At 44.4% G+C, this 26,760-nt stretch overlaps 1 protein-coding gene across 3 annotated transcripts in view; it reads left to right on the top strand.

Moving 5' to 3' along the window:
* Positions 1–5,500: 5,500 nt before the first annotated feature.
* APPL2 (adaptor protein, phosphotyrosine interacting with PH domain and leucine zipper 2) overlaps positions 5,501–26,760 on the top strand; it is a 62,186-nt gene continuing 40,926 nt past the window's right edge. The window contains exons 1-4 of one of the 3 annotated variants that reach the window (XM_025402947.1): positions 5,501–5,798; positions 12,476–12,574; positions 25,146–25,205; positions 25,727–25,798. In XM_025402947.1, the coding sequence (XP_025258732.1) occupies positions 5,745–5,798; positions 12,476–12,574; positions 25,146–25,205; positions 25,727–25,798 (285 nt within the window). In that variant the 5' untranslated portion in view covers positions 5,501–5,744. Of the gene's footprint in view, positions 5,799–8,277; positions 8,635–12,475; positions 12,575–25,145; positions 25,206–25,726; positions 25,799–26,760 lie in introns of those variants that run through there. The other 2 variants (XM_025402946.1, XM_025402948.1) reach the window with 2 other exon arrangements.

The following is a 26,760-nucleotide window of genomic DNA, read 5'->3' as shown; positions in this document are numbered from 1 at the left end:
TTGCTTCTTAGTTCCAGGAAGTTTCTGCCATCACATCCGCCCTTCCTAGTTACACAATCCAAAAAATCCAGCTCCCCCTCACAACCCAACCACCATCACCACCACCACCACTAGCAGCTCCCACTCTTCCCGTTTTTTATGTTTTCCTTAAGCTAGTTGGAGTTAGGATCTGTCATTTGGAACTGAAAAAAATCCTGATTAACACAGACACATAGATAGGTGCCTACGGAAGCAGGATATACTGAGCATTATCATGCTCATATCATAGAGAAGTGAACTGAGGTTCAGATAGCTTAAATACATTTACTTTACTTGCACAAAGTCTCACGGCTAGCAAACTGCAATGCCAGGGCTTGAACACAGGGCTAACTCCAAAGCTGATGATCCTTCTATGATGTTACACTTTCCTCTTAATCTGTTAATTATTCTTAGCACTTTTTTCTATAAACCCAGGGTTTCAAATTTAGGAATATTCATGCCGCTACTCCCTTGAGTTTCTTGCTCAATGACCAGAAGTGATGAGGGCCAGACCAGGATTTCTCTGGAGTGTTTCCCAGGCTCTGACTAGTCCCACATTGAAAGTCATGGATAGCAAAGGACCAAGTTGCTAATTTTGCAGAAGTTTAAAGTCAGCGACCTTGTGGCTCGGACATTATTCTCCTAAACTTTATCTTGTTTTATGAGTTCGAATGGAAAGTCAAGGCTTAATCCCTACCAAGAGTCACAGGAGTGGTAACAAACTGAGCCAAAGGCTTCAGAACTTGAGAACATCTCTCTGTACCCTTTGCTTGAACTTGTTTCTCTGTGTATCATTGTGTTCTCTTCTTTTTTTTTTTTTTTCCTTTCTATTTCATTTTTTCCCTTCTATTCCATTAACTCAAACCTATTCTAAAGAGAATCTTTTCTGACTAACTCATTCTAGGGAACTGTGACAGAGACCATTGTCCCCAAAATGATATTTCCTCCTTTTTTATCCTCACCAATAGAACCCACTTTTAAAACTTTTATTTTTGAGACACGGTCTCGCTCTGTTGTCCAGGCACAATTATGGCTCACTGCACCCTTGACCTCCTGGGCTTCTGAGGTCAGGAGTTCAAGACCAGCCTGGCCAAGATGCTGAAACCCCATCTCTATGAAAAATACAAAAACTAGCTGGGCATGGTGGGGGAGCGCCTGTAATCCCAGCTATTTGGGAGGCTGAGGGAGGAGAATCGCTTGAACCCAGGCAGCAGAGGTTGCAGTGAGCTGAGATCGCATGACTGCACTCCAGCCTGGGCGACAAAGCAAGACTCCATCTCAAAAAAAAAAAAAAAAAAAGAAAGAAAGGAAAGAAAAGAAAGAAAAGCATTTGTTGTGAGTCAGACACTACGTAGGCACCTGGGAAGTAAAAGGATAGGAATCCTAGGCTTAGGTATTCTGAAGCTTCCTACTGAGCAGACTTCCTTCTTCTCTTTGGGTGCAGTGGGCAGAGCCCTGGCATTTAGAATTTGGGCCCTGTCACATCATTTGTTTGAGCCTCGGTTGTAATATTTATAAAATGGGGATACTGATACTTCTGCCTCACCTTCCTGTGCCCCAAGATGGCTATTTTATGCCATCTCCTCTCTCCTCAAACCTTCAATACCATCTGACCATTATTGCATTGAGCTGATGGCCTTGCTTCTTATCTCACTGAGAAAAATAAACGCAATCAGAACAGAACGTCTTCATTCCTCCCATTTAATCTACCAACCTACTGTTCTTGTATCACTATGAACGTACTGTCCTTGCTTGTTTCTATCTAAGGTCATCCCTATCCCTTGTGATTTGTTTTTTGCATTTTTTTTAAAAAACAGTCTCACTCTGTCACCCAAGCTGGAGTGCAGTGGTGCAATCTCGGCTCACTGCAACCTCTGCCTCCTGGGTTCAAGCGATTCTCATGCCTCATCCTCCTGAGTAGCTGGGACTACAGGTGCTCACCCGCATGCTCGGCTAATTCTTGTATTTTCAGGACAGACAGGGTTTCACCATGGTGGTCTTGAACTCCTGGCCTCCAGAGATCGACCTGCCTCAGCCTCCCGAACCTATCAGTTGTGATTTGGATTCTACTCCTTTTTGTCGTCAAGGACTTTGTTCTTGCAATTGTCACCTCTCTCTCATATCTTTAGTTTTCCCCCCACTCTACTGGATCATTCTCATCAGCATATAAGTGATCTAAGAAATCCAATCTCTTTCAGACTTTTATGTTTTCTTTAAGCCAATTGGAGTTAGGTTTCTGTGATTTGCCACTTAAAAAGTCTTGACTAATGCAGGACATAGAGACAGGTGTCTATGGAAACAACTTGTGATTAGTAATGCCATTCTCATATCATAGGGAAGGAAACTGAGGCTCCTCAAAGAGGAGCAAGCCTCAGGGCCCTCTCACTTGTTCTTTCCTTCCGGCTGGGCTTCCCTGATTCAATTCTCAGCTCAACAGTTGCCCACCTCAAAGAATCCTTTCCGCTTCCCATGATCCTCTATTCTTTTACTAAATGTTATCGTATGCTTACCAACTTGTATTTCTTATTATTTCCTCTATTAGAATATAAACTCCATTAGGGCAAGGGCTTCTTTTTGCTTCAGACTATATCCTCAGCTTCTAGAGAAGAGTCTAACACACAGTTGGTGCTACCCAGCGAATGATTAATGGCAAAAGCAGCATTGTGCTATCAAATGAAATGAGATTTATGAAAACATTTTTTAAACTCTGGAGTATCAATCATGTAAAAGTTATAATAACATATTATATTTTAATAAGTATTTATCAAGCAACTGCTTTTGTGCTAGGTAATGTACTAGGCACTCTAATTACAGAAATAAATAAGACCAAGTTCCCGCTCATTCTAACTGGAAGGTTGGAGGTAGAAATAAATAGAGGTAAGTGTGATTCTAGAATTATCTCGGCAAGTGCTACTGAAGCACACTCAAGGAAAGGAAAATGTATTCTGCTTGCAGGGAAAGGAGTAAATGAAGACTTCATCAAAAAAGTCACATTAAACTGGGATTTGATGATTGTGGTTGGGTTTGTCAGACAAGAGGCAGGAGAAAGGGCTTGACTGGCAGAGGAAAGAATATCAATGTGTGTGCCCTACCATGCAGTTTGCTAAGCATCTTCCCAAAACGATGCCTTCTTCACTCCTACCTTTCTTACTCCTGAAGCCCTAGGCCTTCTCTGACCTGGCCATCCTGGGTCCTTTTTTTGTGTCTCACTGTGTCCTTTTCCCCACTGGCCGTTAATGGGTCACAGGTTACAGCTCCATAGAATTCATCCTCTCTCTCTCCAGACGTCACGACAACTCCAGACTGTCTATCTTTGTAATTCCTGTCACCAACTTCACAGCTGACCAGGGATTTCAGACAGTGGGGTGGCTTTCTAAAATCCACCTGCATAATAGTTCAATAGGAACAGATATACTCTTTAATGAAACATTTTAAAATGTTCACGTTGACATAAAAATTTCTCTTCTGTAGTTTCTCACAGATTATCAAAGAAGAGGATATTTGCCTTCAGAATTTAAATGAGAATCAAACAAGTGGCAGACAGTGCTTAACACTGAGCAGCCTATATTTAATATATGAATGAATGATTGGATGAATTAACAAATGAGATAAATTAAAACCATTTAGGCATGTGTTGTCTTTCCAGATCCAGTTTTGTAACTTAGTTGTTTTGAATTTGGGATACATTTTCCCATAGAAACAATGTTGTAAATAGTTCTTAAGTTCCAAGAAATCCGACTAAAGATGTTTAGCCCATAATGTAGCAATAAAATGCAGAAAAGTAATGGGATAGCTTAAACAATTTTTGAATGTTGAATACTAGTATTTGAAGAAAAGTAACTTTAATTAGAAGATGAGGCAGTACATGAAAAATGCTGTGATTCCCAAGGGGCTGTCTGAGCCCTTTCAAGGGTTCTGAGGGCACTAACTTCTTGTAGTGTATATTTTCAAATTAAAATAATACTATCCTTGTACTGTTCTCACAATCAGGATGAAGGAAGAGCATGAGTCTGGCCTTGAGGAAGACGATTTCAGTGAGAAGAGAGTCTGGGACACTGGCTGAGGTAAAATGAACTGAATGGCACTTAGTATAAAATAGAGGAAAGGGAAGAAATATGGTGTGAGCATGATTCCACCTATAGGGAAGACAGAGTGTGGTGGAGGCAAGAAAGAATAGGGAAGAAAGAAATCTGTGGAGGAAAAGATGGTAGATGGAGGCCACAAAATGGTTCAGGTCAGGTTGACACTGGTCAGACCAAGGGAATAACGGTGTTGGAGTTTTCAAGTGATCAGGCAGCATGCTACTATACTAGACTGTCAGAGGTGTCAGCAATGCAGATTGGGTTGTGATATACCTAAGGGGTCTCTGCAGAATGTAGAATTTGTATATTACCATATCCCCTCTGTTGATTTTGGTGATACACATACTGCCTGATTTCTTTTTTTTTTTTTTTTTGAGATGGAGTCTTGCTCTGTTGCCCAGGCTGGAGGGCAGTGGTGCCATCTTGGCTCACTGCAACCTCTGCCACCCGGGTTCAAATGATTCTCCTGCCTCAGCCTCCCGAGTAGCTGAGATTACAGGCGCCCACCACCACGTCCGGCTATTTTTTGTATTTTTAGTAGAGACGGGGTTTCAGCATCTTGGCCAGACTGGCCTTGAACTCCTGACGTCCTGATCCACCCATCTCAGCCTCCCAAAGTGCTGGGATTACAGGCATGAGCCACCGCGCCCGGCCAGTCTTATTGACTTCTAAAGAAGGAACTTCAGAAACCCTTGCCTTCCGTATAAAAAGATGTCAAGTTCCATTTGCCAGTCTTCCTCCATCCCTTTCCCTTCCTTCTCCCTCTAGCGTTTACTAACTGACCCTGGGCACTTATTTCTCTGGGTCCCATTTTCTCATCTCTAAATGACAACACTGAAAACTAGATTATCTAGCCCTTCCAATTCTAAACATTTGATTATGAAATTCTCCAAAATGACAAAACATAAACCAGGAGGACGAGACCTAATCATACCCACATCAAATAGCTGCGGTTTCCATAGTGGTTGTTTCTGATTATCACAGACGAGACAGTTATCCAGCTTTTCTCCTCTTTTCTTGTTCCCACAGGAGAGGTGACCTCTTTGCTCTCAGAGCTGTTTCAGAGGCGTCGAAATTTATCTAGAAAAAGTGGTGTGGGAAGTGTGGGTTTTTCCTTCCATTAAAAGAAAAAAATCTGTTCGCTCCTTTAACTCAAAAGGCTTTCTGGGTAGCCACAAGCAGATAAAACCTTATCTTTCTACCCTCGAGTTCCTCTTTTGGACTTCATATGCACTGACTTACAGGGCCTTCTGCACAGAGCACAAACACCCGAAGGGTTCCTCTGCTGCATGACTGACATCCAGAGCCTGCAGCTCCCCGCGAGCCGCCGAGCGCAGGCGGAAGCGCGAGAGCCACATTTCCGGTGTCCCGACCCGAGCTCACCACACTTCCGGTTTCCCGGCCTTGCGCTCGCCACACTTCCTGTTGATCCGGCTCGGCCGGGGGCTGGGCCGCGAGGAGGGCCGGGAGGAGGGCCGGCCGGCAGGCGGCGGCAGCCACTGGCCAGGCGTGGACGCGCGGGGCCGCCGCGGGCAAGGAGTGTCCGCCGCGTCGCCCGAGCCCAGAGCCCGGGAGCACTCTCGGCCGCCGCATCTCCTGCCCTCTGTCCTTCCAACCCAGCCCTCGGCTGAGCCGCGCCGCACCATGCCCGCCGTGGACAAGCTCCTGCTAGAGGAGGCGTTGCAGGACAGCCCCCAGGTACCTCCCGCCGCTCCGGTGCCCCTCGCCCGAAGGGGTAAGGCCGAGGAGGCCCCTCCAGCCCCGGGGTGGAGGCCGCGCCCCCGGCCGGGCAGCCGCGGTAGTGCGCCCGGCCCGGCCCGTTCGCGGCGCCTCCCCCCGGGTTCTCTCGGGCTAAGGAGGGGGCGGGCCGGGCCCTGAGTCCTGAGCCGGGGCAGAGCTGGGGAACCGGGAGAGCGCCCCGCGGCCGGAGTCCTGATGTCGTGACCCGCCTCCAAACTCAGCTGCAACTGAGGCTGCGAGATCTAAACTTTGACTCCATTTAGTAACTGAGTGCCTCAGGAAAACCACCTTATTGTGCCTTAGTTTTGTCGTCTGTAAAATAGGAATAATAATTGTGCCTGCTTCATAGGGTTAAGAGAAGTCAATGAGAAATACCTGTAAAGTTGTCAGCAGACAATGTCCGGTACAGATAATGAGTCAGTCCTATTACTGCTACTCCTAATGATGTGATGAGACCTGTGCCAGCCAGAATGAGAGGCAGAGAGCCTGGATCTCTTTCCCGGCGGTACCAGGCCTCCTCTTGGCACCGTTTTCCCATTAGTGAAGAGAAAAATACAATACCTGCCCCATTTGTCGCACAAGGGAACTTCATTAGCACACTCGAGATGAGAAGTCCTTTGAGCTCTGCCGATGAAAACTGGTGTGTAAATATAGCAAATGAGTGCAGAATGACAGTAGTTCGTAATTCAGCACACCTTTCCCCAGAGGTCTTTTGTTCTCCTTTAACATTTCCCCAGCTTCAGACCTACACTCCTGGTTCAGCATCCCGGGTTTATTTAAGTAAGTGCCTTTATTTCCTAGTGTCTCAACTCTTGAAAACTTAGAATGAGATTAACCTGTTTTCGTTTCACGCTTTCCACTCTCTTTTGGGGTTCCTTCCCTTTTTCTTCTGAGTGAATAATACCTCCCAGGATGATCCTTGTATGGATTTACCTACATCAACAGTTCAGAATAAGTCCAAAAGACTGTATGCATAGGTGTCTTTTGTTCATTTCTTGTGATCCTCCTAAGTAAGGAACTGGAAGCAAGCTGTGATTTATTTTTGTTTTTGGTAAGTTTGCATCCATTGGACTGACCTTTTCAAGGCCCCCTTTTTTATATAGCTGTAGTCTCCTGGCATTTTTATCAGACTAAAGCCCTTGATAGAAGGCATTTCGTCCATGCTCATACCTGTTGTGTGGAATCTGAAGATAGCAATGTGAGATCTTAAATGATCACTTTGAACAAGGATCTCTGTTTGCTTTGCACTTGTGGGAACTGAGGTGCCCAGAAATATCCTGCTGTTCTAACCTACATGGTGATGCCTAAGCCAGATTACAGAGGTTATACTGATTCTTGATGTTGTCCTCACAAACAGATCACATTCTTAATTTCCAGCTCTTACATGAAGGAATATACACCATTTTTGAGTGGCTTAAAGGATTTTCCCAGCTGTGAGGAAGTAGACAGGACTGTAGAGCAAGTCAGAAGACCTGGGTTCTAATTCTGGCTCTCACGCTCACTTAGGATATGATGTGGGTGAGTCTCTTCATCTCCACCCTGTGGCTAGCTCAGTTTCCTAATCTGCAGAACATCTACAGAATGAGAGACAGGGGGTGGGGGGGAGCAGGTGATCTTCAAGGTCCTTTAGAGTTAACATTGTGTCATATCTACGTGGTGTGTAACTTTGAACTGGTATGTGGCAGAGGAGGTTTAGAGACATTATCATTCTTATTTAATATGTTCCTTTTAATATAGGAAGTTTATTTGTCATTGCTTTTGAGACTTGGCTGTCACCCTTAGGAGGGCTCTTGATGATGCTGTTGTACAGAATGGAAACTGACTTTAAGAAGGTATTTAATGATCATCAGAACATATTTATGTACTATTCTCTTGTATGTGACCTGTGCCTAACGTAGCTTTACTCCCAAGGTGACTCATAGACTTGGAACTGGAAGGAATCTAATCCATTCCCTTCATTTTATGTGCAAAGCATAAAAACAATAGCAAATGCCGGTCTCAAGGATTTTATGTGCCAGGTACTCTTCTAAATGCTTTACATATATTAACTCACTTAATCCTCCCAATAGTGTTGAAGTATGTTCTCTATTTAAATAACTAAGGAGCAGAGAAGTAATTTACTTACAATTATACACCATAAAGTGACAAAGCCAGGACTGGAACCCAGGCAACTTGCCTGTACTAGGGATATGGTTCAAGTTAGCCCAGCTCTCTAGCACCGGACTTTTCTGTCATCAGTGACCTAAAATGTTTCACTAAAAGGAAAAGACCTAATAAACCATCTATTGTGTGTTTCTTCTAGTTTTATGAAGAGTAATTTTGAGAGTTGCTTCAGTAATGTGATTGCACAGGATTAATTAAATGAACACCAAAGCTTTTGTAATTGAACTGAATGACCCAGGAAGAGCTGAATAGCAGTTAACTGACCTTAGACACATCTATTCATGGACTCCTTTTTAGTTTGCAGTGCTGCACGATGCATTGTAAAACTAGTCTGTGTGCATACACATGCATTATTTCTGCTTACCTCTCATATATGGGAAGCAGAACGTTTTAGGGATTAAGACATCTGTCTCCATTGCTGTTTAGAAGCCTCTGCTCCTTGCCTGGCACTACTAGCTGTTGGGAATGTGATGACAAATAAGAGTGCCTACCCTTGACTGGTTCACAGTTTGTTCCAGAGACAGATAATGAGGCAACAGTTCCAGTACAGTGTGAATCCTGCTGCGATAGGAACACAAATGCAGCTTTGAGCTCCTGCAGCTTATTCTTCAGGGGCTTATTCTCTTGTCCTGTAAGTAGTACACTTTTGAGATAAGGTGAAGACAACAGCACTGTTGCTTGCTCGCTTTGTGTTCTGTTTCTTTTGCGATTGGCATAACTGAAACAAAGAAATGAAAGATGTAATTCTGAGGTTATGCAGTTGAGTGGCCCAGCTGGGAATGGCACTCTCCAACCAAATCAGGCCTTTCTTTCCTCAAACAAGATATCTCAAAATGTAACTTGGTGGTTTTGTATGTCTTCATTGTGGAAATGTTTTGTGCTGTTCCTCTTTTTGTTTATAACCTATTTTTCCTTTCAATAGACTTGGTTCTTTTTTTTTTTTTTTTTTTTTGAGACAGGGTCTTGCTCTGTTGCCCAGACTGGGGTGCAGTGGCATGATGGCGGCTCACTGTACCCTTAGCCTCCTGGGCTCAAGCGATCCTCCCACCTCAGCCTCCTGAGTAGCAAGGACTACAGGCACGCATCACCACACAAGGCTAATTTTAAAATTTTTTGTAGAGAAAGAGTCTTGCTATGTTGCCCAGGGTGGTCTTGAACTCCTGGGCTCAACCGATCTTCTGTCTTGTCCTCCCAAAGTCTTGGTTCTTTTCACTAGGACATTCTCTTCCTCCACCAAATTATGGAGATAAGAACTTTGTTTATAACCTTAAAATGTTCTTAGTAGTTAGTGGTGTTAAAATTGGGCCATTACACAATTACACACTATTCTTGAGAATGTCTAGGAGTGTTTTATTAAGTAATACCCGGTTTCTTTGAGGTAAAGGAGTAACAGGTAGCTGAGGCTGTATGCATAGGGTGCTTGGTTTTGTTTCTCTGGACGAGTATACCCTTAAGAGTGTCGGGCAATAGAAAATGGATGGAATTCAACTCCTGAATCTGCTGTTACCTTTGGCAAGTTACTCAGTCTCTCTGAGGTTATGTTTGGAGGTATGTGAAATAAAAATAAAAATAGCTATTTAGTTGAGTTGTTAGGAAGAATAAACAACATTTGTAAAGTGTCTCCATGCTGGCATGCCATAGTAACCCCATAAGTGATTGCTGTTGTTATCTTTATAAGTGAGATATACCAGTGTCTTTCTGACCATACTGTGGGATTTTGAGCTACTAGTGTGCCTTTGCTTTATTCTTGGTCTCATTCCTTCTTTATGTCTCAGAATATGCCTGTTGTTCCAGACCAAAGTTTGAGCAGACATAGTGTAGTAAATATGGATAGCCAGTGTCCAAGGTAGCTGGTTCTATTTATTATGTATAGAGGTGATCACTGCCAAGTTAAATTAGAAAGGGAAGACCAGAGTTTTCCTGTCAGTCCTAATGGGCATCACAGTCGCATGTCCACAGTATAAGGACAAAGGACACTTGTGATGTACTCAGGTATTGTGGGCGGGGGCGTGGTAGTAGCTTCCAGCTCCAGTCTGCCCCTGTCCTGCCTCCCGTCAGGGCTGTAGGCTGTGGACCAAAGAGTGCACTCGCTATGAGAGCCATCCTGCTGGTGACCTCAGTGCTGCTGACCTGGGTTTACATCCCAGCCCTGCCACTTTCCTACAGTGGGAGGTTGAACACATTTCTTAACCTTGATGAGCCTCAGTTTCATCATCTGTAACATGAAGTTAATGGAACCATGGAATCTACCTCACAGAGTTGCTAAAAGAATTAAATGAAGTCACAGATGTTTAGTGCCCAGCACAGCATCTGGCACACAGGTGGTATAGAGTAAGTGGTAATTTTAGTTTTCTTTCTACCTTCTTTATGGAGGACATTCATGCAAGCCCTCTCTTTCCCTTTTTACCTCTTTTCTTCCAGTTTGTTTTTATCCCTAAGAGTATTAAAAGCAATAAACAGGATTTGGCTAAATGGGCATCAGTAGTATTTTTGAAAAAACTAGCCACAATCCAGTTATATCCCTTCTCATTCTCCTAAATCAGTGTTTCTAACCTACTGGTTGACATCCATTAGTAGATTATGAAATCCAATGGGTCACAACCACAATTTTTGTTTGGAAAAAGCGACAATCTGTAGCATATTATTGATAAATATTGTTTGAGAAAACCTTTGTTCAGGTCCTGATATATTTCATACTGTGGTTATGAACTTTTACAAGTTCAAAGAGCTCTTCTAACAAATTATACACTGTACGAATTCTGTGTTGTTTTTCTTTCACTGAGAGCTTTTTTAAACATGATGATACAGTTTCCTTATTCATTATTGCACTGTAGCTCTTCTGTGGATAAGCGTTGGTACTGAAGATAGTACATTAGTCCTGGTGTTTTTAGCCCGGAAGACCTGGGCAAAGCAGGATAAGCATGCATTGCTACGAAGTGCATCAGAGTTTTGGAGCAGAGTCGGAGTAGATCATGTATGGTGGGAGGTAATGATCCCAACGCATAGATTCTTATTCTAGTTTTTTGAGGATGCTTTGGGGTCAGTTACTGTTCTCTTACCCGAAATAAGAAAAAGAAAAGGAGGAATTGCAGTTTATTTGCAGGGAGATAATGAGCCTTAGTGAGTTGTATTTGGTGAAGTGCTTTGATATCACCTCAAAGGCATTCCTGAAACTTTACTCTCCATTCTCTACCTAATGGGTTATATTTTGAAGTTGTGATCCAATTATTGCTAACATAGTATTTTAAATTCCCACTGTGCTGGGCACATTAACAAAAATCCCTTGAGTAGATCTGCCTCTGCACACCTTGATTCTTGTTTGTTCACCATCCAGTATATAAATATTTCTCTAGTGCTTTTTGTGTCCTAAACACTGTGGATGAAAATGATAGAAATACCTTTCAGCTTATGACTTTGCTCTGCTGCTTTCAGAGCACTGAGGAGTTTGTCTTCCTAAAAACGATAAACTAGCATTCTTATTAAGTTGCTATTAGAGTTTTATGGCCAGTGCTGCTAATGGTGGGCCCAGGGGATGTGAAATTTCCTGGCCATGAGTTTGAAAATGGTAAAATCTAATTAAAAACAAGCAGGCCAGGTGCAGTGACTCACACCTGTAATCCCAGCATTTTGGGAGGCCATGGTGGGTGGATCACCTGAGATCAGGAGTTTGAGACCAGCCTAGCCAACATGGTGAAACCCCATCTCTACTAAAAATACAAAAAATTGGCCAGGTGTGGTGGTAGGCACCTGTAATCCCAGCTACTCAGGAGGCTGAGGCAGGAGAATCTCTTGAGCCTGGAAAGCAAAGGTTGCAGTGAGCCGAGATTGCACCATCGCACTCCAACCTGGGCAACAAGAGCTAAACTCCATCTAAAAAAAAAAAAAAAAAGAGAGAGAGAGAAAGAAGGAAAGAAAGAAAAAAAAAACCCAAGGAAATCGTAGTACCATAAGAGGAAAGAATGACATACTCCTACACTCCTGCAAGACATCCAGGATTACAGAAGACCAGACTGCCGGTTCCCGCTGGGATGATCACACTATAGCTGTGCTAGGGGACCACATCCCAGGTACACAAATAGGCCTGACCTGTGTTTATCTTATGGACTTGAGAGGAGAGGCTGCCCTTTTGAACACCTTTTCTTATTGGATAGACTTTACTGGTGCTTAGGTAGGGGCTAAAGTCAGAATAGATAATAGCCCTTCAGTCATAATCTTTTAAAAACTGGCTTTTCTGGCTCCAATTCTGAAATTGCCCTGACACTGTAGTCTAAAGAATTAGAAAGCGAGTTGTAAACCAGAGCTCCAGGAATCAAATGATACTGGTATGATCAGTAAAAGAAGCTAGGGAACCAACAGGGACCTTTCTTTCCTCCCATTCTGGTTTCTGCACGTGTGGGTGTGTGGATCCTCCTCCTCCTCTGTAACTTTTCCACTTAGAAATGAAACTGACCTTTCTTCTTCTTTTCTCCCAGACTCGCTCTTTACTGAGCGTGTTTGAAGAAGATGCTGGCACCCTCACAGACTACACCAACCAGCTGCTGCAGGCGATGCAGCGCGTCTATGGAGCCCAGGTATGCCGCCACCCCTCCCCTGAATACCCCAGAGTGAGCATCCTCTCCCCTCCTCCTGAACTTCCCTCAGAGGCTGAGAAATTGGAATCCGAAGAATATCATTTAAGACTTTGAAACAAAATCAGAATTGTTTTCTCACTGCTTTTCACCTCAAAAAACTAAGGACAGTCTGTTCTCATTGCTTAAGAAAGAGTGATTTTTCTGTAATTAGAACCGTTAGAGACGGATCACATACATGCTTCTAATTTTTTTTTTTTAATTCAACCCAATGGGAAACATTTGAGTCTCCTCTTCCTACTTGTGAATAAGTGGGTCCAGTATTTTGAGACATACTCTTTGTCTTTTTCATAAATGGGCAGTCTTAGATGACAGTGTGGGAGGGCAGAGATGTTCTTTCAACTGCTTCCTCTGAAAAGACTTGAGTCACAGTTCTGAAACTCGGGTGGCTTCTTTGTTTTGTGGAACAAATATCTCTGGCTTGCAAAACCATGCAAAAGAAATTGCTGAGTAGCAAAAGTGAATCTTTTTAACGTCAAGAAGTGCCCATGTATGTTGCTTTCTGAGACAAGATTTATGAGTTACTTAAAAATAAAATGCTTTATGTTACAAAACATTGAACACATCACAATATTATGATAACTGATGGTTTTCATTATTGATTCCTTGCTGTCTTAAATCTTTTTTTTTTTTTTTTTTTTTGAGACGGAGTCTCGCTCTGTCGCCCAGGCTGGAGTGCAGTGGCCAGATCTCAGCTCACTGCAAGCTCCGCCTCCCGGGTTCCCGCTATTCTCCTGCCTCAGCCTCCCGAGTAGCTGGGACCACAGGCGCCGCCACCTCGCCCGGCTAATTTTTTGTGTTTTTAGTAGAGACGGGGTTTCGCCGTGTTAGCCAGGATGGTCTCGATCTCCTGACCTTGTGATCCGCCCGTCTCGGCCTCCCAAAGTGCTGGGATTACAGGCTTGAGCCACCGCGCCCGGCCGCTGTCTTAAATCTTATGTGTTGATGTTTTTCTCATTAATAATCTCTTAAGGAATGTAGGTTGGGCATCCCAAATTTGAAGATCCAAAATCCGAAATGCTGCAAAATCTGTAACACACAAACGAAACGCTCATTGGAGCATTTTGGAGTTTTGGATTTGGGATGCTCGACTGATACAGCAAATACTTCAAAATCTGAAAAAATCCTAAATCCTTCTGGTCCCAAGCATTTCAGATGCAGGATACTTCACCTATACCACATTCAGCAGTATATAGCTCTTACTAATCATATATAGTCATTTCTTATTTATTACATAGCTCCACCACTCGTATTACTGCTCATTGTTTATTTATTTATTTATTTATTTTTTTTTTGAGACAGAGTCTCGCTCTGTCGCCTAGGCTGGAGTGCAGTGGCCGGATCTCAGCTCACTGCAAGCTCCGCCTCTGGGGTTTACGCCATTCTCCTGCCTCAGCCTCCCATGTAGCTGGGACTACAGGCGCCCACCACCGCGCCCAGTTAGTTTTTTGTATTTTTTAGTAGAGATGGGGTTTCACCGTGTTAGCCAGGATGGTCTCGATCTCCTGACCTCGTGATCCGCCCGTCTCGGCCTCCCAAAGTGCTGGGATTACAGGCTTGAGCCACCGCGCCCGGCCTGCTCATTGTTTCATTAGTCATTTCCCATCATATGGGAATAAGACTCAGTCCTTGCCATCGGGGAGCTGATAGTTGGGTTGGGAGGCAGACAAAGCAATCGTCAGAGAGCCTTAGAAGGGCCAGGAGAGGAGGGCCACCTAACCTAGTGGGGTTGTGCTGGGCACCCAACAGGAGGATGATTGTGAGGGTTGAGATTTCGTGAATACTCAGTAGCATCCAGGAAGTTCCAGGGGCTTTTATGTTGATTACTTTATTTACATTCCCCTAACAACTCTGAGGTGGGTATTGTTATTGTTACTATGCCTATGGTATTGGTGGGGAGACCTAAGGATGCTAATAGTGAGAAACTTGTCCAGGTGCACCCATTTAATTCATGGCAGAGCAAATCAGCTGGAGCCAAGCTGAGACTCTTCACTCCTAAGCATAGGGGAGGTGGCAGTAGACATGGAAAGAAGCAACTGTACTTGAGAGGTATTTAGGAGGCGGCTTGGTGATTGATTGGGCGTGAAGGGGCCAGGTGGTAAAGGATGAATCAAGAATGATGTTCAGGTATTCATCTGGAATGGCAGGGTGAATAGATGGGAGAAGACAGGAAGAGGAGCAGGGTGCGTGTGAGTGTGTGTGCGTGCCTATGAGTGCATAACTGTTACGGGGATGCCCAACTGTAATTCTCTGTGGAAACACTGATTTTGAGGAGTCCATGGGACATCATAGTGGGTAAAGAGATCTTGTTGAAAGTTCGGATCCAGAGTACAGGGCTGGAGATACAGACAGGCAAACTATGCAGTAATGTATAAGTGTAACTTATTAATTAGAACTAGCTTTGGGCTGGCCTGTAATCCCAGCACTTGGGAGGCCAAGATAGGAGGATTGCTTGAGGCCAGGAGTTCGAGACCAGCCTAGTTGATATAGTGAGGCCCTGTCTCTACACAAAATTTTTGTAAATATTAAAAAAAGAACTAGTTTCTTTTTTTTAATTTTTAATTTTCAGAGACAGGGTCTTACTCCATCACCTAGGATGGAGTACAGTGGCATGGTTATAGCTCACTGTAGCCTCCAACTCCTGGGCTCAAGTAATCCTCCTGCCTCAGCCTCCTAAGTAGCTAGGACTGCAGGTGCACACCACCACACCCAGCTAATTTTTTTTCTTTTTAATTTTTGGTAGAGATAGGGTCTTACTATGTTGTCCAGGCTGGTCTCAAACTCCTGGCCTTGAGTGATCTGCCTTAGCCTTCTGAGTAGCTAGAACTAGTTTTAATGACCAAAAGAATTATGTGCTCATCTATGATTTTATGTTTTGTTAAGACAGTCAGAATTTAGAGGTATGAAAACTATCAATTTTTAATTTATTTTTGTATTTTTCCCTAAATATTCTAAATTTAAGAAAACAGGAATGTTCTTACTGGGCTTATACCTGAAATTGCTTGCTATTCAGCAATTGTGTTTCGTCACTAAGTGATTTGTCTCTTATTTAAGGCTTAAAAGCCCCAAGACATAAGAGACTTTGTCTCTGCCACTCGGAGGAGTCTCTGTTCTGCCTTTCGGTGTCTGTCAGAATCATTTACTCGGGAATATCCAAACACTGTCTCATGCATTTTTTTCTTTTGAGGCAGAAAACGATATTTTGCCAGCATTGAGTGAGTCTTTCATTACTAGAGGCTGTAACCCAGCTTTTAATGTGCAGCATATGATCATCACGTGGGTCCTCCTACTGGCCAGAAACCCTTCCTCCTGCCTCAGCGTTTCCTGCAGCAGTGGCTGGTGAAAATGTCTGGTTAGTGCTGCCAGATTCGAAGACAGAGTCAAGCAGTGATCGGCTGTGTTCGGATTGGCTGGGCCAGGGGCACTTAGTTTTTCAGGTTTATTTGAAAGCTTAGGGGTTTTGTTTTGTTTTTAATTGAAGAAAGAAATCTTTTCTGATTCCTTTTTTGATCTGTTTTCATATATATATTTTAAGATAGTGTATTTCTCAGAGTTTTCATTCAAGTTTTTTCCCCTAAAGTTATGTTTTCTTGGTTTTATTGCACGTTATTCCATAAATATTTTACACCTAGGCATGTTGAATTTGATTGATACTGTTTTATTATTTCGTCTTTAAAAAGAGACTCTCCATAAGATACAGTTTTTCGTTATATTTCCAAAGCAGGCGTATGCTGCTGATAAAAGATAAGTGTTCATAAAACATATTTTAATCAGACTACACAGTAAATTTCTGGATGCTGATTTTGCGAATGCCCTTCAGAGACCTTAGTTTTAGAAAGAGGAAGAACAAGAAAATCTAGAGGAAAACTTCTATGAGCAGTTTTGCTGATTGTGGCTAGTTTGGGGAAATTTTAAATTTTGTTTGGCTTAACCTCTAGAATGAAACTATAGGCTCTAAGCTGTTTTGGGCATCTTGTAGTAGTCCCTGGAGTCACGTCTGGTAATAGTCCATTGTGGGTTCTTTGAATGAAAGAAGCAGTATACCTTTCCAGTGCATTAACAGAGGAGAGCCTGGTTACTTAGAACACTCTGTTTTTCAAACTATTGGCTAAATAAGTTAACAACTTCGGTTATATCTAAATAGATACATATGCATATATATTCAGTTAATTCTGCTCAAATTTTGCATTCAACACATTGGAATTTATTTTCATTCTTTATCTCAGCCTGTAGAGAGGTTTAAAGAGGTTTACAATTTTCTAATCTTTTTTTTTTGAGACGGAGTCTCGCTGTGTCGCCCAGGCTGGAGTGCAGTGGCGCGATCTCGGCTCACTGCAAGCTCCGCCTCCCGGGTTCACGCCATTCTCCTGCCTCAGCCTCCGAGTAGCTGGGACTACAGGCGCCCGCCACCACGCCCGGCTAGTTTTTTTTTTGTATTTTTAGTAGAGACGGGGTTTCACCATGTTAGCCAGGATGGTCTCGATCTCCTGACCTCGTGATCCACCCGCCTCGGCCTCCCAAAGTGCTGGGATTACAGGCTTGAGCCACCGCGCCCGGCCCAATTTTCTAATCTTTTAAAATGGATTTGTTAGGGGCTTACCGTGAAATTTATTTAGGTCATCTTGCTTCTCCTCTCAGCTGTTGTACTGAGAAAGTGGGGGCAGGGGTAATCGTGTTCCTGGCCCGCAGGACAGGAAGGCTGTCCCCAGCAGTATTCATGAAACCTGGCAACCCTCGTAACCTGGCGTTCTCTTCCACCAGATGACAAACCTATGTAGTTGCTAACCTCAGCCTGTATGAGATTTTTTATTTTGTTTTTGCTTTTTTTTAAAGTAAATTTGGGATAGAATTTTTTTGAAATGAGAACCATGATTAAGATTCTCACGTTCCTTCAGCAAAGCAGGTTTGATTTAACACAGCTACATGTCTGCAGTTGTTCTTAACCAAAGCTTTCAGAACACAGAACTACTCATCCTGAAAGCTGATCTGAAAACTCCTGATCTTCAAAGCCTAAACTGGAGGTGGGACTAGTATTTTCTCAAATTAGGGTAAAGACAGTGGGAGGGAATAGGAGTAAAGTATGCATAATTTGGTGTTATAAAGAAGAAAATACTTTTCTTTAGAATGATGATATAGATACCTAGCTAAACAAGTGAATGTACTGACTGGGAAACGAAATGAGAGTAGTGAGCATCCAGGAGTGAGAGCTTGTCATGGGGGAAGGAGAAGCACATGGGAGGCAGATCAGGGTCAGAGCTGCGTGTTTTAGTGGTGAAAATAGTGGCCTTTCTTAGACACATAAAAGTGCCACACGATAGGCTGGGCACTCAGCTTTCACAGCAGAGGAGAGGTCTTATATAGTATGTACTTACAGATGAGGAAGCTAAGACTCAGAGAGGTTAAGTAGCTTGCCTAAGGTCACACAGCTGATGAGTGGCAGAACCAGAATTTTAAACCCAGATCTTTGACTGCAAAGCCTACACTCACTCTTAACCACTATGCTTGCTCTCCTGACACGCTAGCCACCACTAATGGCAGCAGAGGCCAAAGAAGTGTAAGCTTTTAGAGGCTCCTCTTGTCATTATAGAAGAACCACCCGTTTATCAGCCCACCGCTTTGTAATATGTTAGAGGCAGGATCCAGTTCCTTTTTGTATCACAGAGTAACTTTCTTGGTTTCATTAGTTTTTGTCCATAAATGTTCTAATCAGTGTGTTTTAGCAGCCCTGAAAACCAGTCACAAAACCAGTTCCTTGGCTGAAGGCACCGTTCTCCATCTGGCCTTCCACGTGGGCAGCGCAGTTCTCTCTGCCTCCCCCGCCCTCCTCACTCGCCGCACCCTGCTGTTTCTGCCTCAGGAACACCTCCGTGCCCTGCTCTGCACTGTGTGCCTCAGGCCCAGACCCTTGTTTATCTCAGCTTCTCCAAGTGGCCTCCTGATCAGTCCCCCTTATCTGACAGAGACTGACAGGAGGTGCATATGTAGCTGAAGGTCGGGGGGAGCCGAGGGCCTGAGTGGCTCTTGGAAACGACTTCATAGACCTGGGTCCTGCACTTGGTCTGCACGTGGGATCTGCAGCTTTCCCTCATGCCGGCATTGGTGGCTTTCAGATAGCAATCTAAAAGCTATTGCGTTTAGATTATTCTGGGCTAGGATCATTCTTCAGATACAGGAGTTAAGTGTGTGACCTTGGACTTCACAGATCTGAGTTCCAGTCTTGGCTCAGCCGCTTGCTGTGTAACCTCGGGCAGGTCAAGCCATCAGTTGATTGCCTGAGTTTCCTTATCAGCTAAACAGAGGCCATAAGAATACCCACCTCGGAGGTTCTTATGAGTGAATCGTGTTAATACCTGTAAAATGCTAAGATCAATCTCTGCTCACAGAGTGCTCTCGGTGTGAACAGAACCGTCTTCTGTTTTATGATGATAATAGTTACGATGGCACTATTCACTGGCACTGTTATTTGGGTTAAATAGAAGTTTAGTCATCTCATCCTTTCTTGAAGGAACAGCAGTATCTGCCGTCTTTGCCTCCTCGCCAGACATTTGATATTTGTTCCTCAAGCCTCCTCAGTCTGGGCTTGGCCTCCACCTTGCATGGGAGGCTGCTTAGTGCCTGGCTTACAGCCTGTCTCCACTCTGCCCGTGGGCAGCATCTGATTCTGCTAACAACACCCTCCTTGAGACTGTCTTCCATCGGTTCCTCTGACAGGCTGTCTCCTGGCACCCTCCTGGGCTCTGCCCCTTGTTCTTGGTGGTTCCATGGTGGTTGCTATGTATCCCTGAAGTCTTGGTGTCCTGCACAGTTCCTTTGGAATCCTTCTCTGGTGAGTCTCTGTTCACTCCCTGGGTAAGATCACTTTAGCAACTGCCTGGCCATTTCTGAAGCCTTTTCTAGCCCTTGCCACTTTCCGAACTCTGGGTCTTTATTCAAAACAGCGTTTGCCTGTTGTCACTGTGCAGTTAGCTTTAGCTCTTCCCTGGGCGATTGCAGTTCCTGTCATCAGGAAGACATCTCCCCCTTTAATTCTTCTCCACACCACAGCTGGATTACTTCAAACCTTCCTGTCAGCTCCTCATCTTCAGTCGCCTCCATGGCTCTCTCTAACCACAAGGAAAAGCGTAAAGTCCTCAGCACGGCACGCTAAATCCTTCATGAGCTGCCTATCAGCCTGCTCCTCTCATTTTGTTTCTGGCTGTTCCAGAACATGCCAGACCCTTTGCACACCTTCCGCTCTGCTGTGCCACTCCTGCTGCCTGTTTCTTTATCAACCCCTTGCCCTGGCAGATGTCCTTCCTGGCCTCTGAGACTGACTGCAAGCCTGACAAAGTTTCTCTGACACCTTTTCTTCCTTCCTTCTCTCCCTTCCTGGCCACAGTGCCCTTGCCCTTCACCGCTGTGCTCAAATGCCTCATGCACTTGTTGGTCAGAGCACGTAAGACATAGTAACGGGGTTTCCTGGTCCCTTCGTGGACTCTGAGCTCCCAGAGCTCAGAATTAGATGTTGCCAGTGCCCTACACCACGTCTGGCCCCAATCAGTGTTTGGTGGGTAGCAGTCTGGCCTCATAAGTGTTGAATGAAGGACTGAATTTGGAACAGCCCCACCTAAAAGCAAGGACATCTCACGGCACTTTTTTGTCATTTCCAAATCCATATCCCCTCCTCAGTTCCTTGGCTGAAGGCACCGTTCTCCATCTGGCCTTCCACGTGGGCAGGCAGTTCTCTCTGCCTCCCCCGCCCTCCTCACTCGCCGCACCCTGCTGTTTCTGCCTCAGGAACACCTCCGTGCCCTGCTCTGCACTGTGTGCCTCAGGCCCAGACCCTTGTTTATCTCAGCTTCTCCAAGTGGCCTCCTGATCAGTCCCCCTCATCTGTTCTCTCTCCCCCGTCAGCGTTTTCTGCCCACCACCACCGCTCCTGGTTTCCTTCCGCCTGTGCCTGAGCTTCTCATGCTCCTGCCCGAGTTCCTCAGTGCTTCCCCACTGCCCCTGGAATAAAGTCCAGGTCCAGCAGGCATCCCCTGTGGCCTGCCTTGCATGAAACGCTCCAGACACGTTCTTGCCACACCCCTTACTCCTCCCTGTGTGCATCCTGCCTCGAGGGCTCCTGAACTAGTGCGACCCGTGACCTCCAGCTTGGTGGCAAACACTGGGTGCTGAATGTGCCTTTGAACCTCTTAGCTCCAGGCAACATTTCCAGCCAAGTAGTTGGTATAGATCAATGTGGATTTCCTCCACCCAACTCTCTAGCCTCTCCGTTCATAGTCACATGGATGCTGCTGCGCACCGAGGCCCCCGGGGGTTTCAGGTGACAGCTGCAGTTAGTTCGCTTTCTGTGCCACAGAAAAATAAACATTCCTTTGCCAAATGCCCAGTTTTCCTTTCGGGCTTGCTAGCCACTTGACTTTCTGCCTTGGCAACAGCCCTGGGAGGTTGTGTTGAGCGTGGGAGATGCCGTCAGCAAATCCTCCTCAGGGTGTCCTTTAGAGGCTTCTCACGAAGCGGTGCATAGTATAAATGGCAGCCAGAGCGGCCCAGAGTGCCCAGAACAGTGCTGCTCATGGAACTCCATTGAGAATTCCCATTGTAGGCCACCTCTTTCGCTCTCCTACCCCTAGAAAAGTGTGGGACTTAGCTTCGTATCTCTGGGCCCTTCAAGTCCTGCCCACCTGAGAATTGAGTAGGTACAATTTTGGGCTTTAGATTGGAATAGCGTAATAGTCAGAATATGGGCTTTTGATTTCGAGTCCTGCATTGAGTTGTTGCCTGCCAGTCACTAGTCAACTGGCTTTAGAAAGTTACTTATCCTTTCTGAAGCGTAGTCTCCTCATTTACAAAATGGAAATGATAATAGTGTCTACTTCATGCTGCACTGTGAGGATTAAATGTGATGATATATGAAAAACATTTAACAGCAACATCAAGTACTCGGGACAGACTCACGGTTAGCAGCTATCTTTATTGATGTTATTGCTAATATTTACTCCTCACTCGGGCTCCAGCTTTGCAAGTCCTGTTGCAGAGATATTTTTGCAGGCTTACCTCACAGGTCACAGGGCGTGGATTAATTAGCTGATGTTGGTAAAGCATTTCCTACAACCTTTGCGTACAGTAGAGTAAGTATGAGTAAGATTCAAGTTGATCTCGTTTGAAAGACGTTTCACACAGTGTGCTCTGTTCAGGGCAGGTGGCAGGCTGCGTTGTAAGTATGTTGGTTTTCGATGAACTCATACTGGCTGCACAGAATCGTATCTGGCCTTGCAGCCTGAAATATCACACTAGGAAAACGCGCAGCATTTTCAAATGGTATTTCTAGGAGAGACCCGCAGAGTCTCGTTCGAAGTCGTTTTGGAAGGCAGCTGTTGTGTGTTGCACGCTGTGCCCCTTCTTCCCTGAGCAGAGGTAGAGCTGTGTGGCTGTGTGGGTGGCACATATGTGCCCTCCCCTTGAGCTTTGGGTACAGCCTGATGCTGGCAGTTCCCTGGCAAGTCTTTCCATTACATTCGGAGCACTTGCCACTAAGCTCTGAGGAAGAATTCTAGCAGCCCGTGGTCCGTGCTTGTTTGGAAGGCCTGGAGGGTGGGTATATGTGTTGACCAGTCTCTGAAGGAGGCATATATGGGGAAGTGACAGAGTTGACTAAAATAAAGAAAAGAATGAATTAGAAGAGTAGAAGCTCCTGGGATCTGAAATGTGTAGCTTAAGAGAGCCTCTTGCAGAGGGTATGGCAAAAGAATGGGTCTTTGAGACATCTGATGACAAAGCAGGATCAGTAATCCATGGCTCTTGGGCCAGCGTCTTATTTTTGTAAATAAAGTTATATCAGAATGAAGCAACATTTACTTGTTTACGTGTTATTTCTGGCTTCTTTTGTGCTATAAAGCAGAGTTGAATCGTTGTGGCAAAGACCATATGGCCCACAAGCCAAAAACATTTACCCTCTGGCTCCTTACAGAGAAAGTTTGCCCGCTCCAGTGTAAAGCAGAGGCCTCTCCTCTCCTGCCTTGTAGTAGAACTTGGGATCTTAGTAGCATTTGGGAGTGTGGATTTTAGAATCGGACAGCTCCAGGTTCACATCCCAGCCCTGCCACTCATCAGCCGTGTAGCCGTGCACAGGTGGCGCAACCTCTCGGCGCTTCAGTTTCCTCATCTATAAAATTGAGTTGTTAATTAGAACCTGCTTTACAGGGTCATTGGAATTAGAGGAGGTCGTGCATAGAATGCATTTAACATAGGGTCTGGCATAAATTAAGCCCCCTGTGAATGTCGGCTGCTGTTATGATGATTCTGGGGGGGTCTGCAAATCATGTTCCACGTGGTGCTGCCCTCAGGCAGGTGCCAAGGTAGCTTGAATGAATCCATCTGCTGCTAACTCAGGAAGGAGGAGCACGAGATTTTCAGTCATTGCCGATTATCAGCCCAGTGAGTGAGATAAGACCTTTGTTCCCATGCACTCTGATCTTCAAAACAACACTGCTAAAGATGGTTGACAGGTAGTAGGCCCTGGCCAGTTGCTTCGTATTTTGTTTCATTTGTGATGTTTCCTTGTATGGTTAGGAAGGATTTTTCCCCTCACCCCATGATTTCAGGTATTGTTTTAAACTCGGAATTTAGATGAATCTTCTAACCTTGTTCATTCATTCATTCATTCATTCATCAAACGTTTGCTGAGAGCTTGCTGTGTGCTAAGAACTGTTGGATGTTCCTGTCTAAATGAAGGACATTGTGCTTGTGGCTTTGTCCGCTTGCTGGATTCTTGACTATGTGGCTAGAAGTCACATTTCTGGTTAGTTTTAAAAGGGGTCGAACACCAGTAGGATGTCAGAGCCAGGCACTTTTGTTGTAGTTGTCTGACTTTTTTCTGAGGAAAAAGAGCCACATTTCCTGGTCTATTAATGTCTGTTCCTTAGAGCAGAGCAGGAAGTCAGGGAACAGGTTGGCCAGTCGTCCGCAAAGAGGGCCAAAAAAAGGTAGGATTTGGCTCTGCTGTATTCTGCCAAATAGGACTGGGAAAAATAAAATAAGCTCCCGCAGAGCTCGGGACTTAGCCTTAAAGGAACAACAACCCCAGGAGAAATAGCCAGTGGAGGCCGAGGCCAAGAAGGTAGGCCAGTGTCCTCCCATCATCTGTGCCACGTCAGACCCAGTGGCTCCGCTCCTTAGGAATGAACCCTGAATCTTAAGCTTTAACTGAACTTTAGAAATGTAAGGCAAGTTTTCTAGATTGCCCACATCAGTGGTAGGAGGATAGTGGTAGAAAACCGCGGTGTAGCTAGAGATTAGAGGAATAAACAAGAGGAGAGGAAAATGAGCAGTATGGGCCCGTGAAAATGGCACAAAACAGGCCTCCTAGGGCATCGCAGCCCTTGAAGAGTAGGGCTTCCTTGGGTTTTCTGGGACAGTAGGTTTAGCTGTGCTTCTGTTACCATCCATCATTGCTAGCGAGTGTTCTAAGCCTGATGGAATCTGACCTTGTCATATGTTGCCTCGGTCCCCGCTGTGCTTCCAGTATATGTGAGCGTGGGCCCCGGGGGCCTGCACGCCTTCCCACTGCCTCACTCCCAGCCTGATCTCGCCTCCAAGCGCACAACCCTTGCTCCAGCCGCGCTCCACTTCAGAGCCGTTCAGGCAGGCAGTGCACTTCTTCCACGTGTTGGCACCTCCTAGAAAGCTCGTCCCCATGGCTGACTCCTAGTCTGTCTTCAGGAGCCTGCTTAAAACATCTCTTCCCTGGAGACTGTCTGTCAGAGCCTCCCAACACAGCCAGTATTTTTGTTTTGCAGTTCTCATCACACTTGTAACTATTTTTTTGATGCCTGCTTCCGTAAAAAGCCCCATGAGGACAGGGACTGTGCCCTTGTTGAATGTCTGGCACATTATAATTGCTCACTACATTTCTTTATGGACTGAATGACCAAAAGGAGCAGTCATTTGTAAAGGGTTAAAAAATAAAATAGCAAACTTTAACCTTTTGATTTGTTTTGATCTTGTTTTCCGAATGTCTGAACAAAACATTTTATTATTTGACAGGCACACACATATTCTTTCTTTTTTCTTTTTTTTTTAGCTACATTTGCTGGAAAGGGATTTTTTTTTTTCTTTTGTAATTTTTTTTTTTTTTTTTTTTTTTTGGAGACAAGATCTCACTCTATCACCCAGGCTAGAATACAGTGGCACAATGATGGGTTACTGCAGCCTCAACCTCCTGGGCTTAAGGGGTCTTCCTGCCTCAGCCTCTTGAGTAGCTGGGACTACAGGTACATGCCATCCTGCCTGGATAATTAAATTTTTTTTTTATTTTGCAGAGATGGAGTTGTACTGTGTTGCCTAGTCTGGTCTCAAACTCCTGATCTCAAGTGGTCTTCCTGCCTCAATCTCCCAAAGTACTAGGATTGTAGGTGTGCACCACTGGACCCAGCCAATATTACTTTTTAAGGGATTCTCGGAGATGGCATTTTTCGTGACTTTGTATACATTAGACTAATTTTACTTGCTTTTTCTCTTCTCTCCACAGAATGAGATGTGTCTGGCCACACAACAGCTTTCTAAGCAACTGCTGGCATATGAAAAACAGGTAACTTGGTGTTTATGTGGCCTATGATGCTGCTGTGTTCAGGACTTTCTTAAGTGGAATTATCCAGAGGCATCCTTAGAGACTTAAATTATTTGTTTCATTTTCTTCATAGTTTTTTTGTCTTTTCTTTCCCTTCCATTGGTGTATTGAAACTAGTGATTATCCCACAGTGTTTATGAGGTATTCTAATTAGCCTCTAGAAGTAATTAACTGCCATTGAGGGTTCCAAATCTTCAAGGGACTACAAGTGAATCAACATTAGCAATTCCAGGAAATAAACACTCAAAGTAAAAAAAATACGTTTGGCAGAAAGGAATGGCCAGGGAGGGTCAGATGAGTGCACCCTGGGGGCGGGACGAAGGGGGATAGCTGTGACTCCCTCTTCAGGTAGACACTTCTGACAGGACGTGCTCTTGGAGAAGAGAGGACGTCGGTGTGGAGGGTAGTGTTCTGCAGGTGATGCTTCGTGCTGAATTCCCTGGCATTCACTTAACACCTGCTCCTTTATTCTTTGGTCTTAGAACTTTGCTCTTGGCAAAGGTGATGAAGAAGTAATTTCAACACTCCACTATTTTTCCAAAGTGGTGGATGAGGTAAGATAGCAACATAGAAAATTTGTATTTGATTCTTTCTTGAACTTTGTTTTGTTGTTATTTTGGCCTACTTTCCATTTTTAAATATCTACTTAAATATCTGAGAAGGTATCTCAACTTGTTGATCTTCCAAGGCTCCTTTCATAGAATAGGTTGCACACTATTACATTTGTTTCTGGTTTGAGGGGAAAGGCTGCAATATATATGAAGAATAGACCAAAAGAAAGATTTCTGAGAATTCAGTTTCCAAAGGAGAGTATATTAGTTTCTCAGATTGCCATAACAAATTACCATGAATAGGTAGCTTCAAACAACAGAACTTTATCCCCTCCCAGTGTGCTGGAGGCCAGAAGGTTGAAGTCAAGGTGCTGGCAGGACCACACTCCCTCCATTGGCTCCAGGGAGAATCCTCATGCATCTTTTGGTGGCTCCAGGTGTTCCTTGGCTGTGGCAGCATCACTCCAGTCTGGCTTTGCATCCCCCCTACCCCTCATGTTTTTCCTCTTCCATGTCTTCTCTTCTTATATAGACACTTGGCATTGAATTTAGTGACAGTCCAGGATGATCTCATTTCCGGATCCTTCATTACATCTGCAAAGACTCCTTTTTTCAAATATTCACATATTCTGGGTGGTCATATCTTTTAGGGGAGGGGCACAGTTCAACCCACTACAAAGGGTTTATTTTTATGGGTTTTTTATTATTTTTTTAATTTTGTAGAGATGGCCTTTTGCTTTATTGCCCAGGCTGGCCTCGAACTGTGGCCTCAAAGGATCCTCCTGTCTAAGCCTCCCAAAGTGCTGGGGTTACAGACATGGGCCACCATGCCTAGCTTACTACAAAGGGTTTAATACAACTGTTCTTATACCTATATTGTACAGTACATTTGGAATATTTGTAAAAAAAACAAAAAAAAAACACCAGGTATTATAGGAAAAGTGCATAAATTCTAATTGTAAAAA

Source organism: Theropithecus gelada, chromosome 11 (assembly GCF_003255815.1).
Source record: "Theropithecus gelada isolate Dixy chromosome 11, Tgel_1.0, whole genome shotgun sequence".
Lineage (NCBI taxonomy): Eukaryota > Metazoa > Chordata > Mammalia > Primates > Cercopithecidae > Theropithecus > Theropithecus gelada.
The sequence above is the reverse complement of the archived record's forward strand: the minus strand, read 5'-3'. Positions and strand labels throughout refer to the sequence as shown.